The following is a 15,155-nucleotide window of genomic DNA, read 5'->3' on the forward strand; positions in this document are numbered from 1 at the left end:
ATATAGTATCATTAACTCTCTGTAGTTTTCTGAACATAGTTATAACAGCTGCTTTGAAGTTTTTGTGATAATCTAACATCTGGGGTCCGTAAGAGACGGTTTCTACTGACTGTTATTTTCTTGTATATCTGGTCACACTTTCCTCTTTCTATGCATATCTCATAATCTTTTGTTTATTACTGGATATTTTAGATAATTATGCCAATCTGGATTCTGATCCCAAGGGTGGCATTTGCTGTTGATTGTTTATTTGTTTAGTGACTTGCCTGGACTAATTCTTGGGGCTCTCTTTTCCTGCATTATTAGCCACACTGTATTAACATTTTTGTTTTCATTTTTAAGACTTGTTTCTTAGAGATCTCCCGGGATCAATGTAGCTTATTGGTTAGCCAGTAATTGGTTAAAGGTTGTGCTTAAACACTTTGAGCCATTAAGTCTTCCATCCTTGATTGATGGCTCTATGTGGCTTGGAGAACACATTCAAAGTTCAGGCAGTTTGTATATCTGTCTTGGCTTTTACTTTCTGTGTTTGCAAGGCCTCATGTTCAGCCCCAGATGAGTATCTTGCTCCTATCTGCAGCCTTGTGTGTGTGAAGCCTTCAGATCATGAGGGACATGTAGGATCTTATCAAGGCCCACTTTGGGTGTCTTGTTCTCTAGATCTCCCTGTTAAATTTCTGGCTGATCTGCAGGTTTGTTGCTTTCCTCAATCAGTATATAGATCTCAGGCTAGATGAGAACATGGTCTTCCTGATTATTGGCCACTAAGACTGCTATTATTTTGACAACTCCCTGGGCACAGAATATTCTCTGTTCTGCTCCAAATAAAGTCAGCCCTTTCTCTGCTGATCTTCATGGCCTGCCCCTTCCTTGGCAGGATTTTGGGGCCAGACACCTGGGCAAGTGATGGGAGCAGCTCCAGATTAAAATGACACAGACCCACGGTTCTTGCTAAGGTTTAGGAAGTATTCTTGAATAAATACTTCTCAAATTGTTGGATGCATTTGGTCAGTTTCCGGAGTTCTTGCATGGTTCTTTTGGACAAATTTGTCCACTTTTTAATTTTTTTGTTTTTGCTGTTGGTAAGAGTATTTGCTGAGTGCCTGCCTCACTCAGATACTTTAGAAGTTCCCCTTCACCTCACCCTCCCTAACCCCCAAATAATTATGAGTCAAACAGAAGGAGGAAATTAAACCTACTAAAACCAAGTAGAAATAACTTTATATTTGTTTTCTTTTTGAATTGTCTGAGTTTCTGGTGAGAAGCCAGATCATGGAGTTTGAAGTAACCATGGACACCCTGAATGTGTGCATCTTTTATTCCTTTTACTTTCTCAAGTGCTCCATTCAGCACATATTTATTAAGTAGCTTTGTAATCATACTAACAGACCTGTTAAGTATGTCTTGATTCTCTCATTTTACAGATGAGGAAGAAGGCTTAGAGATACTGAGCGATCTGCTCAAGGCGTCAATCTTAGCCCCAGTACTAAGGCACAATCTGCTGATTTACACTGCAGTCCATTTCCACCCATCTCTAACCCTGGCTTCTGCTTTCTCCCACAGGTGACATGCATGAAACCCCTGCCCCGCCCAGGGAGGGCTGCGAGGCAGGGACTCCTTTCCTCAGCTCTGCCCAGTGGGGATGAGGTCTCCGGGGAGCCTTCTGACAAGGTTCTCTACTGGTGCCCTTCAGACGGCAAGCAACTGATCCCCTGCACTGCCATTGACTGTCCCTGGAGACCCTTTTCTGCTCCAGACCCGCCCAAGCCTTACCAGTGCCCGCAGTGTGGCAAGGACTTCAGCCACCTCTCCAAATGGAACCTCCAGCAGCGCAGCCCCAGGGACGAGAAGCCTTTCCAGTGTCCATAGTGCAATCAGCGCCTGAGCTGGAGCTCAGACCCGACGCACCATCTGGGCAGGCACAACGGAGAGCCTTCCTTCTGGTGTGCGCTGTGCGGGGAACGCTTTGGCCGCAGCTCATGACTACTCGTGCACCAGCGCGTCCACACGGGCGAGCAGCCCTACCGTTGCAGAGTGCCGCAGGTGTTTCTGTCTTGCCCAGTGTCTGGTCAAGCACCGGCGTATCCACAATGGCGAGAGGCCCTACAAGGGCGGGGATTGTACTAAGTGTTTCAGCCAGCGCGCCAACCTCGTTCCACACGGGCGGGTCCACGTGGGCGAGAAGCCCTGCAAGTGGCGGGATTGCGCGCGGAGCTTCAGCCGGAGCTTGCACCTCATCCCGCACCGGAGGGCGCACGCGGGTGAGCGTCCAGGTGGCTGGGGACGGCTGCGACAAGAGCCTCAGCAGATGCTCGCGCATCGTAGGGTCCCCTTGGGCGAGAAGCCCTAAGGCTGCGGCGTGGGCGGCAGGAGCTTCAGGCAGAAGACCAGCCTCATCCCGCACCAGAAGCTGCATGGGGCGGACAGGCGGCTGGGGGTGACACTTTGCGGCGACACTTTGCGGCCTGTCCAGACCTGGGACCGAAGCCTGAAGCTCTTATCTGGGGCTAAGCAGAGGTGACGCATTTCCAGGAGCCTAGACCTCGGCTTCGCCCTTTCTCAGTGGGAATCGTCAAGGGAAGATTTGGGGCCCTACTAGAAACGGGGGTGAAGTAGGAGAGCTCAAGTTGATTTTCTTTGGTCAGCATATCCAGGGATCTAGTGGCCCTCAGGCAAATCCCTGGGATTGCATGGTGACTAAGTAGGGTTTTAAAGCTGGCCTCTGTCCTTCCTTCCTCTTCAGAGTCTCTGCCATGCCCCCCAGAAATGTAGGAAATCCCAGAGAGCACCAGACAGCTGATCCCTGGGTTCTCGGGTCCCCGGGGAATGATCTGGGAGCAGAAGGCATGGAGCAGGAGAATGACAGGCGGTACGGGGGTGGGGGGTAAAACCTCTTTGTAGAGTTTTCTCATCCAACTTATTTTCTAGGGTTTTTACTCCCATTTGTTAGTCACTTATTGGAGCCCCTGGTCTACCTCATGGGAGATGTTAAAAGAGGGAGGAGAAGGTGGCCCCCTTTTGAAGAGGTCCCCCTGTCATGTTTCCATCCCCCCAAAATGACCTTCTGAGCCCTGCAGCTCGTGTCCTCATTTGCATCAGCCCATCATCAACTTGCTCTCTCCTCCCTCCTCCCAAATCTTTGCTTTGCAGTTGATGTGTGCCAAAGTTCTGAACGTTGGTGGTATGGGGCATGGTGTTTTCTTTACAGTTGAACTCTGCCTCACTGGTGGAATTTCCTGCCTAAGTTTTACATCAGGGCAGGATGTGGTGGGAGTCTGGGTGACTAGAAATCAAAAAAAAAAACCCCAAAAAACCCCAACCAAACAACACTTTTTGTCTTTCACACAACTCAAAACTGGGGGTGGAAGCCAAACCCAAGGGTGATGGTGGTGGAGACTATTGATGGCCCAGCTTCTTCTCAGCACTTCATGTTTCCTGGTTGAAGAGGTGTCAGAGGTAATACGTTGAGGGTGGAAATACCGTTCTTTTTTTCTTTTTTTAACTTTTTATTTTATATTGGAGTATAGTTGATTAACAATGTTGTGATAGTTTCAGGTCTTCAGCAAAGTGATTCAGTTTTGCATATACATGTATCTCTTCTTTTTCAAATTCTTTTCCCATTTGGGTTGTTACATACCATTGAGCAGAGTTCCCTGTGCTATACAGTAGGTCCTTGTTGAGGAAATACCATTCTTTGCTCAGTCCCCCAACTGGAAAATCAGACTTTCTGGAGGTGAAAGTTATTACCAAATTCCACTGGATGCACCTCCTGGAGGTTGGTGCTTCTCATATGTTTTTTTGTGCACCAGCTTTTCCCTTCAATAAGGTGTCTTTTCACTGGAAGAAAATTATTTTTAAGCTTGTGGTTGGTGGAAGCCAGCATTTCTCTTTCTAGATGAATTATTTGGACCAACCCCACTTTCCTGTGCAGTCTTGGGAACTGGTTTAAAGTAATTGTTTACAGATACTTTCATTTTGACTTTCTAATTCTCCTTAATTTTTCAGGAGCCCACCAAGTTCTGGGCAGAGGCCTTTCCCTATAGCGATGCAGATACAGTGCACTTAAGTTAAAAATGCCAGAATGGGGACTTCCCTGGTGGCGCAGTGGTTAAGAATCTGCCTGCCAGTGCAGGGAACACGGGTTCGATCCCTGGTGGGGGAAGATCCCACATGCCACGGAGCAACTAAGCCCCTGCACCACAACTACTGAGCTTGCACTCTAGAGCCCGTGAGCCACAACTACTGAGCCCACATGCCACAAGTACTGAAGCCCACACACCTAGAACCCCTGCTCCGTAACCAGAGAAGCCACTGCAATAAGTCCGCACACTGCAACGAAGACCCAATGCAGCCAAAAATAAATTAATAAATTATTAAATAAATAAAACAAAATAATGACTGGTTCAGTAGCATCCTCCACCAGTATGACCAGTCATTAAAAAAAAAAAAAAAAGTCAGGATGTCAGGATTGCTGTGTGCCACCGTGTGGCCATGGTGGAGAACTGCATCTTCAGTGTTCTGGAGAGCAAGCCCTGACCCTGAAATATCGTAGCAACTATCCCCTGAGCTAAGGTCTAGGGTAGTAATTTTAGTCTTTAAGCTGTGTTTTACCCACGGAATTCCTGAGTCAGTAGGTCTGGGGAGGCACCTGAGAATTTACATTTCTAAGTTCCTGAGAGATGTCGTTCCTGCTGGTTGGGGGACTGCATTTTGAGAACCACTGTCCTAGTGTAATGAAAAGCCAATAGTTTTGAGTTCTCAGCTCCACCACTGCAGGTTCCCACCCAACTCCAAATCAAAGGTGATCCGGGTGTTCCAGTCTGTACAAACTGTGTGGAAGAGGTGGGGGTAATCTGGTCCATGTCCCTGACCACAAGGGGGCGCGCTATAAAATTATCTGTTGCCTCATTAAGTCATCAGGAAAAGCTCAGAGAGGTGCTAGGAAAGGAGAGCCCAGATGAGGTCCAGCTTACCCAAGAGAAGCCTTATTGTTGACTGGGGCACACTGGGACATGGACAAAGTCGAACTTGGCCACCTTTCCACCCTTCCGGACGCTTCCTTTTTGTTTTCGTTTCTCCACCTGTCTGGGTTCCAAGTCCTGAGGCGTCTTGCTCCTAGAACTCTATCTTAAGCTGTAAATGAGAAACGATGCAAGTGATGCACCTTTTCAGAAATTCCTGAAGTAAAAAATTATCTGTGATTCAAAGGGAAGGGCTTTTATGAGTCTTTAAGAGTGCATTTCCGGCACCTTGTCAGGCCATTGTGTTAATGTTTTTAGTGCATGTGCCTGGTTTGCAAACCCACCACGATGTTGGGACTGCCTCCTAATAACACCACAGATGCTGATGAGACTTTCCCCTCTTTAGGAGATCTCACCCAGACACCGAGCTGAGGGCCTGTGTGAGATACTGCAACCTCAGATGATATTTTCTAGATGGGGCGCTGGTTGCTTAGATAACAGCACCCAGATATGGTGAGCATCCATCAGAAAGACGGGGGAGAAGGCACACTGGATTTGGGGAGCAGGTGTCATTTGGTTTGCTTCCTTAACCTTGGGTGAAGGTGGACATTGGCCATCCAGAGATCTCTCCAATAATTGGCTCCTCCCTGTGTCTTTTCCTTCTTTTCTGATGAGTACATGCATGTCTGCTCTCTGCTAGAAATCTCTGTGTGAATAAACAGAAACCTGTCTGCTTGAATTCTTTTAGATCTGGGGTCATAGTTCTGAATTTAGAAACTTGCTGCCTATTTTGAGTGGTATTTGCCATGGGAACCAAGTGAACAAACTTATATTTGGCCAGGATTAGTGTAGTTCAATATCCCTTGGTAGCAATGGTGGGGAGGGAGCATTCACCATGATCGTTTGATGTGGACCTTTTTTTTTAAAAGTCTTTATTGAATTTGTTACAATATTGCTTCTGTTTTATGTTTTGGTTTTTTGGCCCCCAAAGCACGTGGGATCTTAGTTTGCCGACCAGAGATCAAACCCACACCCCCTGCATTGGAAGGCAAAGTCTCAACCACTGGACCACCAGGGAAGTACCCACCATGATCTTCTTTTTGGTTCTTTATGTGAGAATCAACCACAAGAAGCAGAAAGTCCTTGGGGGAGTAGGCATGGAATAATGGAGTTCAAACTTGACATAGAGCTCATTTGATTCAACCCTACTGTTTATTGATGATGAAGTTGAAAACCAGAGAGATGATGAAAGGAGTCTGCACTGGGCCAAGAGTTTAGTAGTTGAGGGGAGATGTTCACCCAGGTCTTCAGTCTTAGCCCAGGCTTTTCCTTTCAGCTATCCCGTCTGCTGTCTTTTGCATGCTCATGACCCTAGATCTTGCTCCAGAAAAACTTTAACAAGCTTTACCTATTTTGTACAAAATAAGGATGGGGTGGACTGCACAATGTAGACTAGAAAAAATAAGGTGAAGTCAGATATCAGACGAGTATTTCAAAAGTACACTGTGAGGGAATGTACATTTCCTGGAAATGAGTTACAAATTTGGCTTTAAGTTTACTAGCTGTCATGCAAACAGGGCAAAGTGATTACATAGTTTCTTAAAAAGTTAAACAAACACTTTCCATATGATCTAGCTATTCCACACCCAAATATTAACCGAAGAGAAATAAAAGCATACAAAGACTTGCACATAAATGTTCAGAGCAGCTTTACTTGTAATAACCAGAAACTGAAAGCAACCCAAATTTCCATCAATAGGTTAATGGATAAACAAATTGTTATATGACCATATAATGGAATAACAATCAGCAATAAAAAGGAATGAGCTGTTGATACACACAACATGGATGACTCTCAAAATAATTGTGCTGAATGAAAGAAGTCGCAAAAAGTGTACATACTTTATGATTCCATTTATGTAAAACTCTAGAAAAAGCAACATAATCTATAGCCACAGAAAGCTGATCAGAGGTTGCTTGGGAATGAGGAATGCAGGGAGGGGTGGAAGGGAGAAATTGCAACAGGGCATGAGGAAACTTTGAGGGGCTTAATTATGTTCATGTCATGCCTGTGGTGATGGTTTCACAGGTGTATAATACATCAAAACATATCAAATTTTACACTTAAATATATACAGTTTATTATACATCAATTGTACTCTCATAAAGCTGTGAGGAAAAATGTTATTGCTTACATAAGTACAGTTATTCCTAGCACTGAGATGTGAGAGAAGTTTTTCCTCTGTGGGTTTCATAATGTTGCTTCTTGTAGTCTTCCCCAACGTAAACCAATGGTAGAATGCCAAAGCACTATTTAGCAAGAACAATTCTATGAAGAATATTAGCGATGACTAGGAGATGGGATATAATGCATTTTAGATGTGCAGCTGTCTCTTGGTCTGCTTTAGTCTGGAGATAAGATTTTAGATATCAGGAGAAAAGCTGTATTACCAGTCCTCTAGCCAACCCTTCCTAAATATTGTCCCTGTCAAAGGATGTCTCAATAAGTGATAAGGAACAGTAGTTTTGAGATTTTACTCATTGATAAGTATATAGACTGTAGGAATATGTTAGGGACTGGGTTGAATTCCTCAAAAGTCAAGGAGCCAGACAGTTCCCTGACCCCAGGGAGGACCATACTATTCCTCTGTTGGGTAGGAGACGAGGGAGTAACTGTTTATTGTCTCTTCACCTAGTGTTTTGAATATTCTCTACTTTGCGTTGTCCTCTGAAACATTCATGGGAATGAGCATGATTTCCTCAACCAGCTAGCAAGCACCATCTGGGCAAAATCACCACCCTGTGTTTCCTTGGTATACACCACAGTGCCAAGCAGGAAAATGAGCATATGGAAAGCCTTCAATAAATGCTTGTAAAACTGAATAAAGTGTTGGGTATAAGAAAAAGGGTGTGGATTATATTTTTAATGATTAGTGAATACCTGCCCCCCTGAGACATCTTTTCTGATTGTCTCAGCTCATCTCATTTCTTTGTTCTGTGTGTCTCTGACTCTTCCGTGCTTTGCCATTACATGTACTCTACAGTGGCCTGACTGTCTTTGGTTTATGTCTGTGCCGGGTGGCAGTAGCGTGTGCAGTTTCTTCCTCCACTCTCTTTTGAGTCTTGGTTCCCGAGGTCATTAACACTCCAAGAATACCCTTCTCTACCCCAACAAAGGCGCCCAATGTGGGATGGATATTATCCTCTGTACTGATCTGTCTGGCTCTGTAATAAAAACATTTACAGAGGCACTATTTTGTGTGCGATATTAAGCTTGGCTATTTAACAAGCTTCAAAAAACCCAAAGAAACAGACTCCAATATTATGCGAAATTTATGGATAAATAGATTAAGGCTCAGAGTGATTATGTAATTCTCCTATTATCACACAGGTAATCACTTGAAAGAATTATGGCCTTAAATTACAGTCTGACATTATAATCTATTCTCTTAACCACTCTGTCATACTGATTTCCATAAGAGCTTACTTTTATTGAAACTTTTTTCATTGCCCTCACTTCTTCAGGGCTTTTCTTTTTACTTGGTGATGGATTTAATTAGATATAATTATGTGTGCTAATGTACTAATTATCAGTACCACCCAGAAAATAAATGCCTTACCTAGGATATATAAATGTCAAATAACTTTAAGGATCATTACTATTGCTGGAAATTTTATTACCTTGATAGTCTGGTGAAGATGACATTTTGTAACGTTTCCCTAGTTGTCAGCTTGCTCTGCTTGTAAAGTTGATCCTCCATCCTAAATTTTTCCTGTTTCTTACAACAGAAGGCAGAACAGTGTGTGTGTGTGTGTGTGTGTGTGTGTGTGTGTGTGTGTGTCTTGCAGGAGTTGGAAGAGGGGTTTGACTCCAATAGTTCTTTAAAGGCAACATTGTCTTCTTGACAAGCTGCCCTCTCCCAAGATAAGAACCATGCTTCCTCTTTGGTGATTTGGGGCTGAATGGGAATGGTAGTCATCGTCAGTCACCCTTTGTCAAACCTCTGCCAGCCCCATTTTCTGGATGGTTCTCTTTAGAGCAACCTTGACATCAGTGTTCTGGAGGCTATAGATGATGGGATTGAGGATGGGGGTGACTACAGCATAGAAGAGGGAGACAAGAGGGTCAGTGACGGGATCATAGCTGGCCTTAGGGCGGATGTAGATAAAGATCGCAGTGCCATAGAAGAGGGAGACCACACCAGGTGGGAGGAGCTGGTGGAGAAGGCTTTGGGGCGGCCAGCAGCAGATGGGATCCGGAAGATAGTAGCCAGGATACTCCCATAGGAGCCCAGGATGAGGCCAAAGGGGCAGAGGATGAGGAAAGCAGTGGCCAGGATAATCTGCAGTTCATTGAGTGAGGTGTCCCCTCATACCAGCTGCAGGACAGCCTGGATCTCACAGAGGAAGTGTGGGATGGCACTGGGGCCACAGAAGGGCAAGGAGAAGATGAAGGAGGTGTGGCCCAGGCCCACCATTGCTCCACAGCCCCACGCTGACCCAGCTAGACACAGGCACATCCGATAGCTCAGCAGCAGGGGGAAGCGAAGGAATTTGCAGATGGCTGCATAGCGGTCACAGGCCATGGCTGCCAGGAGGCAACACTCCATGGCATCTGGAGAGCACAGCCAGAGCGAGGGCTGTGGCGCTGACCCGTGAGGAGGTGGTGAAGCAGTAGGGGGTTGGTGACGGACGTGTAGCCAATCTCCAGGGCTGAGAGGTTTCGAAGGAAGAAGTACAAGGGGGTCTGGAGGGCAGCATCAGCTGAGACCAGCACCACAATGAGGAGGTTGCCAACCACCGTGAGCAGGTAGACGGTGAGAAAGAAAGAGAAGATCAAGCTCTGGAGCTCGGCCAGGTGGGAGAAGCCGATAAGAATGAATTCAGTCACCACAGAGGTGTTTGTACTCATCCTGCTCACGTCCCTTCTGAATGAAGGATAGAAGAAATGACAAGGGGGGCTTCGCTGGTGGCGTAGTCGTTGAGAATCTGCCTGCTAATGCAGGGGACACGGGTTCGAGCCCTGGTCTGGGAAGATCCCACATGCCGTGGAGCAACTGGGCCCGTGAGCCACAGCTGCTGAGCCTGCGCGTCTGGAGCCTGTGCTCCACAACAAGATAGGCCGCGATAGTGAGAGGCCCGCGCACTGCGATGAAGAGTGGCCCCCGCTTGCCACAACTAGAGAAAGCCCTCGCACAGAAACAAAGACCCAACACAGCCAAAAATAAATAAATAAATAAATAAATAAATAAATAAATAAATAAATAAAGTAGCTATTAATTAAAAAAAAAAAGAAATGACAAGGGAAAGTTGCAATTATGGAATTGTGAGGTGGACAAAGATGACCTCTTGTTGCATCTGATCAAAGCATTGGAACTTCTTTTCTTTAATTAATTAATTAAACATCTTTATTGGAGTATAATTGCTTTACAATGGTGTGTTAGTTTCTGCTTTATAACAAAGTGAATCAGCTATACATATACATATATCCCCATATCTCCTCCCTCTTGCGTCTCCCTCCCACCCTCCCTATCCCACCCCTCTAGCTGCTCACAAAGCACTGAGCTGATCTCCCTGTGCTATGTGGCTGCTTCCCACTATCTATTTTACATTTGATAGTGTATATATGTCCATGCCACTCTCTCACTTCGTCCCAGCTTACCCTTCCCCCTCCCCATGTCCTCAAGTCCATTCTCTATTGTCTGCATCTTTATTCCTGTCCTGACCCTAGGTTCTTCAGAACCTCTTTTTTTTTTTTTTAGATTCCATATATATGTGTTAGCATACGGTATTTGTTTTTCTCCTTCTGACTTACTTCACTCTGTAGAATGAAACCGGACTACTCTCTTATACCATACACAAAACTAAATTCAAGATGGATTAAAGCCTTAAATATAAAGCCTGAAACTGTAAAACTCCTAGAAGAAAAAACAGGCAGTAAGTCTTTGACATCAGTCTTAGTAATATTTCTTTGCAAGTCTCCTCAGGCAAGAGAAATAAAAGTAAAAATAAACTAATGGGACTACATGAAACTAAAAAGCTTTTGCACAGTTAAGGAAACTATCAACAAAATGAAAAGGCCATCTACTTACTGAGTGGGAGAAGATATTTGCAAATGATATGACTGATAAGGGATTAATATCCAACATATGTAAACAGCTCATACAACTCAACATCAAAAAAGCAAACAACTCAATTTAAAAACGGGCAGACGAATTGAATAGGCAAGGATATTGAGAAAGGGAACACTTGTACACTGTTGGTATGAATGTAAATTGGTGCAGCCACTGTGGAAAAAGTATGGAGGTTTCTCAAAAAACTAAAAATAGAACTATGACTCAGCAATTCCACTCCTGGGTATATATGTGAACAAAACAAAACAAAACAAAACAAAAACACTAATTTGAAAAGATACATGCACCCCAGGGTTCATAGCAGCATTATTCACAATTGTCAAGAAATGGAGAGGACTTCCCTGGTGGTCCAGTGGTTAAGAATCCACTTTACAATGCAGGGGACACGGATTTGATCCCCGGTTGGAGAACTAAGATCCCACATGCCGTGGGGCAACTAAGCCTGTGCACCACAACTACTGAGCCCATGCACTGCAACTACTGGGCCCACATGCTCTGGAGCCCACATGCCCACAACTAGAGAGAAGCCTGTGTGCTGCAATGAAGAGCCTGTGTACTGCAATGAAAGTTTCCACGTGCCGCAATGAAAATCCCACATGCCACAACTAAGACCCGATGCAGCCAAATAAATAAATAAATATTTTTTTAAAAAAGAAATGGAAGCATCATAAGTGTCTATCAACAGGTGAATGGATAAAGGAGATGTGGTATGTGTGTGTATACACACATACACACACACACAATGGAATATTACTCAGCCATAAAAAAGAATGAAATAATGCCCTTTGCAGCAACATGGATGGACCTAGAGATTATTATACTAATTGAAGTGAACCAGACAAAGACAAATATCACATGATATTGCTTATATGCAGAATCTAAAAAAGATTATACAAATGAACTTATATACAAAACAGAAATAGACTCACAGACATAGAAAACAAACTTACAGGGACTTCCCTGGTGGTGCAGTGGTTAAGAATCTGCCTGCCAATGCAGGGGACATGGGTTTGAGCTCTGGTCCTGGAAGATCCTACATGCTGCGGGGCAACAAAGCCCGTGCTCCACAACTACTGAGCCTGTGCTCTAGAGCCCACAAGCCACAACTACTGAGGCTGCATGCCACAGCTATGGAAGCCTGCGTGCTTAGAGCCTGTGCTCCGCAACAAGAGAAGCCACCGCAATGAGAAGCCCATGCACTGCAACGAAGAGTAGCCCCCGCTCGCCGCAACTAGAGAAAGCCCACACGCAGCAACAAAGACCCAACACAGCCAAAAATAAATAAATAAATAAATAAATAAATAAATAAATAAATAAATAACAATTTTAAAAAAAAGGTAACAAACTTTTGGTTACCAAAGGGGAAAGAGGGGGAGGGACAAATTAGGAGTTTGGGATTAACATATACACATTACTATATATAAAATAGATAACCAACAAGGACCTACTGTATAGCACAAGGAGCTATACTCAATATTTTGTAACAACCTATAAGGAAAAAGAATCTGAAAAAGAATAGAGATATATATATGTATAAATGAATCACTTTGCTGTACATCTGAAACTACAACACTGTAAATCAATTATACTTCAATAAAAAAAAGAACAGGCAAAGTTTATTTGAGCTGTCATAACAAAGTATCACAGATTGGGTGGATTAAATAAAGCAATTCATTTTCTTACAGTTCTGGAATCTAGAGATCAAAGTGTTGGCAGGGTTAGTTTCTTCTGATTCTGCTCTCATTGGCTTATAGAAGTCTGTCTTCTCCTACATATTAAGACATTGGTTTTTCCTCTGTGTGTGCGTGCCCTAATCACCTCTTCTTTTTTTTTTTTTTTTTGACTTTTAGAATTTTATTTATTTTTTATATATTAGTGTATACATGTCAATCCCAATCTCCCAATTCATCACCCCACCCCCCCACCCCCCGCCACCTTCCCCCCCTTGGTGTCCATATGTTTGTTCTCTACATCTGTGTCTCTATTTCTGCCCTGCAAACCCATTCATCTGTACCATTTTTGTAGGTTCCACATATATGCGTTAATATATGATATTTGTTTTTCTCTTTCTGACTTACTTCACTCTGTACGACAGTCTCTAGATCCATCCACATCTCTACAAATGACCCAATTTTGTTCCTTTTTATGGCTGAGTAATATTCCATTGTATATATGTACCACATCTTCTTTAACCATTTGTCTGTCGATGGGCATTTAGGTTGCTTCCATGATCTGGCTATTGTAAATAGTGCTACAATGAACATTGGGGTGCATGTGTCTTTTTGAATTACAGTTTTCTCTGGGTATATGTCCAGTAGTGAGATTGCTGGGTCATATGGTAATTCTATTTTTAGTTTTTTAAGGAACCTCCATACTGTTCTCCATAGTGGCTGTATCAATTTACATTCCCACCAACAGTGCAAGAGGGTTCCCTTTTCTCCACACCCTCTCCAGCATTTGTTGTTTGTAGATTTTCTGATGATGCCCATTCTAACTGGTGTGAGGTGATACCTCATTGTAGTTTTGATTTGCATTTCTCTAATAATTAGTGATGTTGAGCATCTTTTCATGTGCTTCTTGGCCATCTGTATGTCTTCTTTGGAGAAATGTCTATTTAGGTCTTTGGCCCATTTTTTGATTGGGTTGTTTGTTTTTTTAATGTTGAGTCTCATGAGCTGTTTATATATTTTGGAGATTAATCCTTTGTCCATTGATTTGTTTGCAAATATTTTCTCCCATTCTGAGGGTTGTCTTTTTGTCTTGTTTGTAGTTTCCTTTGATGTGCAAAAGCTTTTAAGTTTCATTAGGTCCCATTTGTTTATTTTTGTTTTTATTTCCATTACTTTAGGAGGTGGATCAAAAAAGATCTTGCTATGATTTATATCAAAGAGTATTCTTCCTATGTTTTTCTCTAAGAGTTTTATAGTGTCCGGTCTTACATTTAGGTCTCTAATCCATTTTGAGTTTATTTTTGTGTATGGCTAATCACCTCTTCTTAAACGGATACTAGTCATATTGGATTAGGCTCCATTCCAATGGCCTCATTTAACCTTAATTATCTCTTTAAAGACCCTCTCTCCAAATACAGTCACATTCTGAGGCACTGGGCCTTAGGGCTTCAACATATGAATTTTTCTGGGGAAGGGGGAGGTGGAGGCACACAATTCAGCTCATAACAGCACCACAAGGAAGAAAACTACAGACCAATGTAATCAAATAAACCAGCACTTGTTCACTGCTTTACATGTTATTAGGTCCACTGAAAATCAGAACTTCCCTCTGAGAGAACTAAAAAGGATTTTATGTTCTTTGGTTACCTGTTCAGAAGTCTCACTGGCTTACTTAACTGATGATAGCAAGTGGGGGAGCTGGATTTCCAACACAGATGCATGGACTACAAAGCCTGTGCAATTTCCCTGCACTTATGTTAACATGAGATTATTCACTCCTCTGGAGATGCTGAACAATGGAAAGAATGGGCAGCAAATGGACATAATGGGTGGCAGGAGGAGCACCTCTTTCACTTAAAATATGCCACAGATAACTCCCCGAAAGCAAATATATAAACTTAATAAATAGAAAAGCTACATTGCACAAGTAAAAGTCAATGATTAGGAATTGTTTTCTGCTGGATATTGCACCAGCTTTGGTTTCTCTGGCTTCTCATGTGGCTCTATCACTTTGTCTCCCTCCTTGGGTAGCAGACCTTTTGCATCTGGGACACCAACGCCTTCAGAGCTTCCTTGACATCCTTGTTACGGAGTGTATAGATGAGAGGATTGAGAAGGGGGCGGGTGATGACTGAGTAGAAGATAGCCACAATCTTGTTGATATTTGACTCATACTTTACTGCTGGGTGGACATACATGAATGTGAGAATGCCGAAGTAGATTGTGACCACAGAAAGATGGGCTGTGCATGCGGAAAAGGTCTTGCGCCAGGCAGCATCTGAGGCCATGGTTAGAACTGTGGCCAGGATTTGGACATAGGAAGCCATGGTAAAGACCAGGGGCCCTAGGATAATGGCAGTGCTAAAAGCATAGCCCACTGCTTGTTCGGC

General features: G+C 43.6%; 1 protein-coding gene across 1 annotated transcript; it reads right to left on the reverse strand.

Moving 5' to 3' along the window:
• Positions 1-8,957: 8,957 nt before the first annotated feature.
• Positions 8,958-9,873, reverse strand: LOC103002744 (olfactory receptor 10C1). Its single transcript, XM_028165646.1, is given in 3 exon segments — positions 8,958-9,163; positions 9,166-9,573; positions 9,576-9,873. Coding segments are annotated over 3 exon segments (912 nt in total).
• Positions 9,874-15,155: the final 5,282 nt, after the last annotated feature.

The sequence above is a fragment of the Balaenoptera acutorostrata genome, chromosome 10 (genome assembly GCF_949987535.1).
Source record: "Balaenoptera acutorostrata chromosome 10, mBalAcu1.1, whole genome shotgun sequence".
NCBI lineage: Eukaryota > Metazoa > Chordata > Mammalia > Artiodactyla > Balaenopteridae > Balaenoptera > Balaenoptera acutorostrata.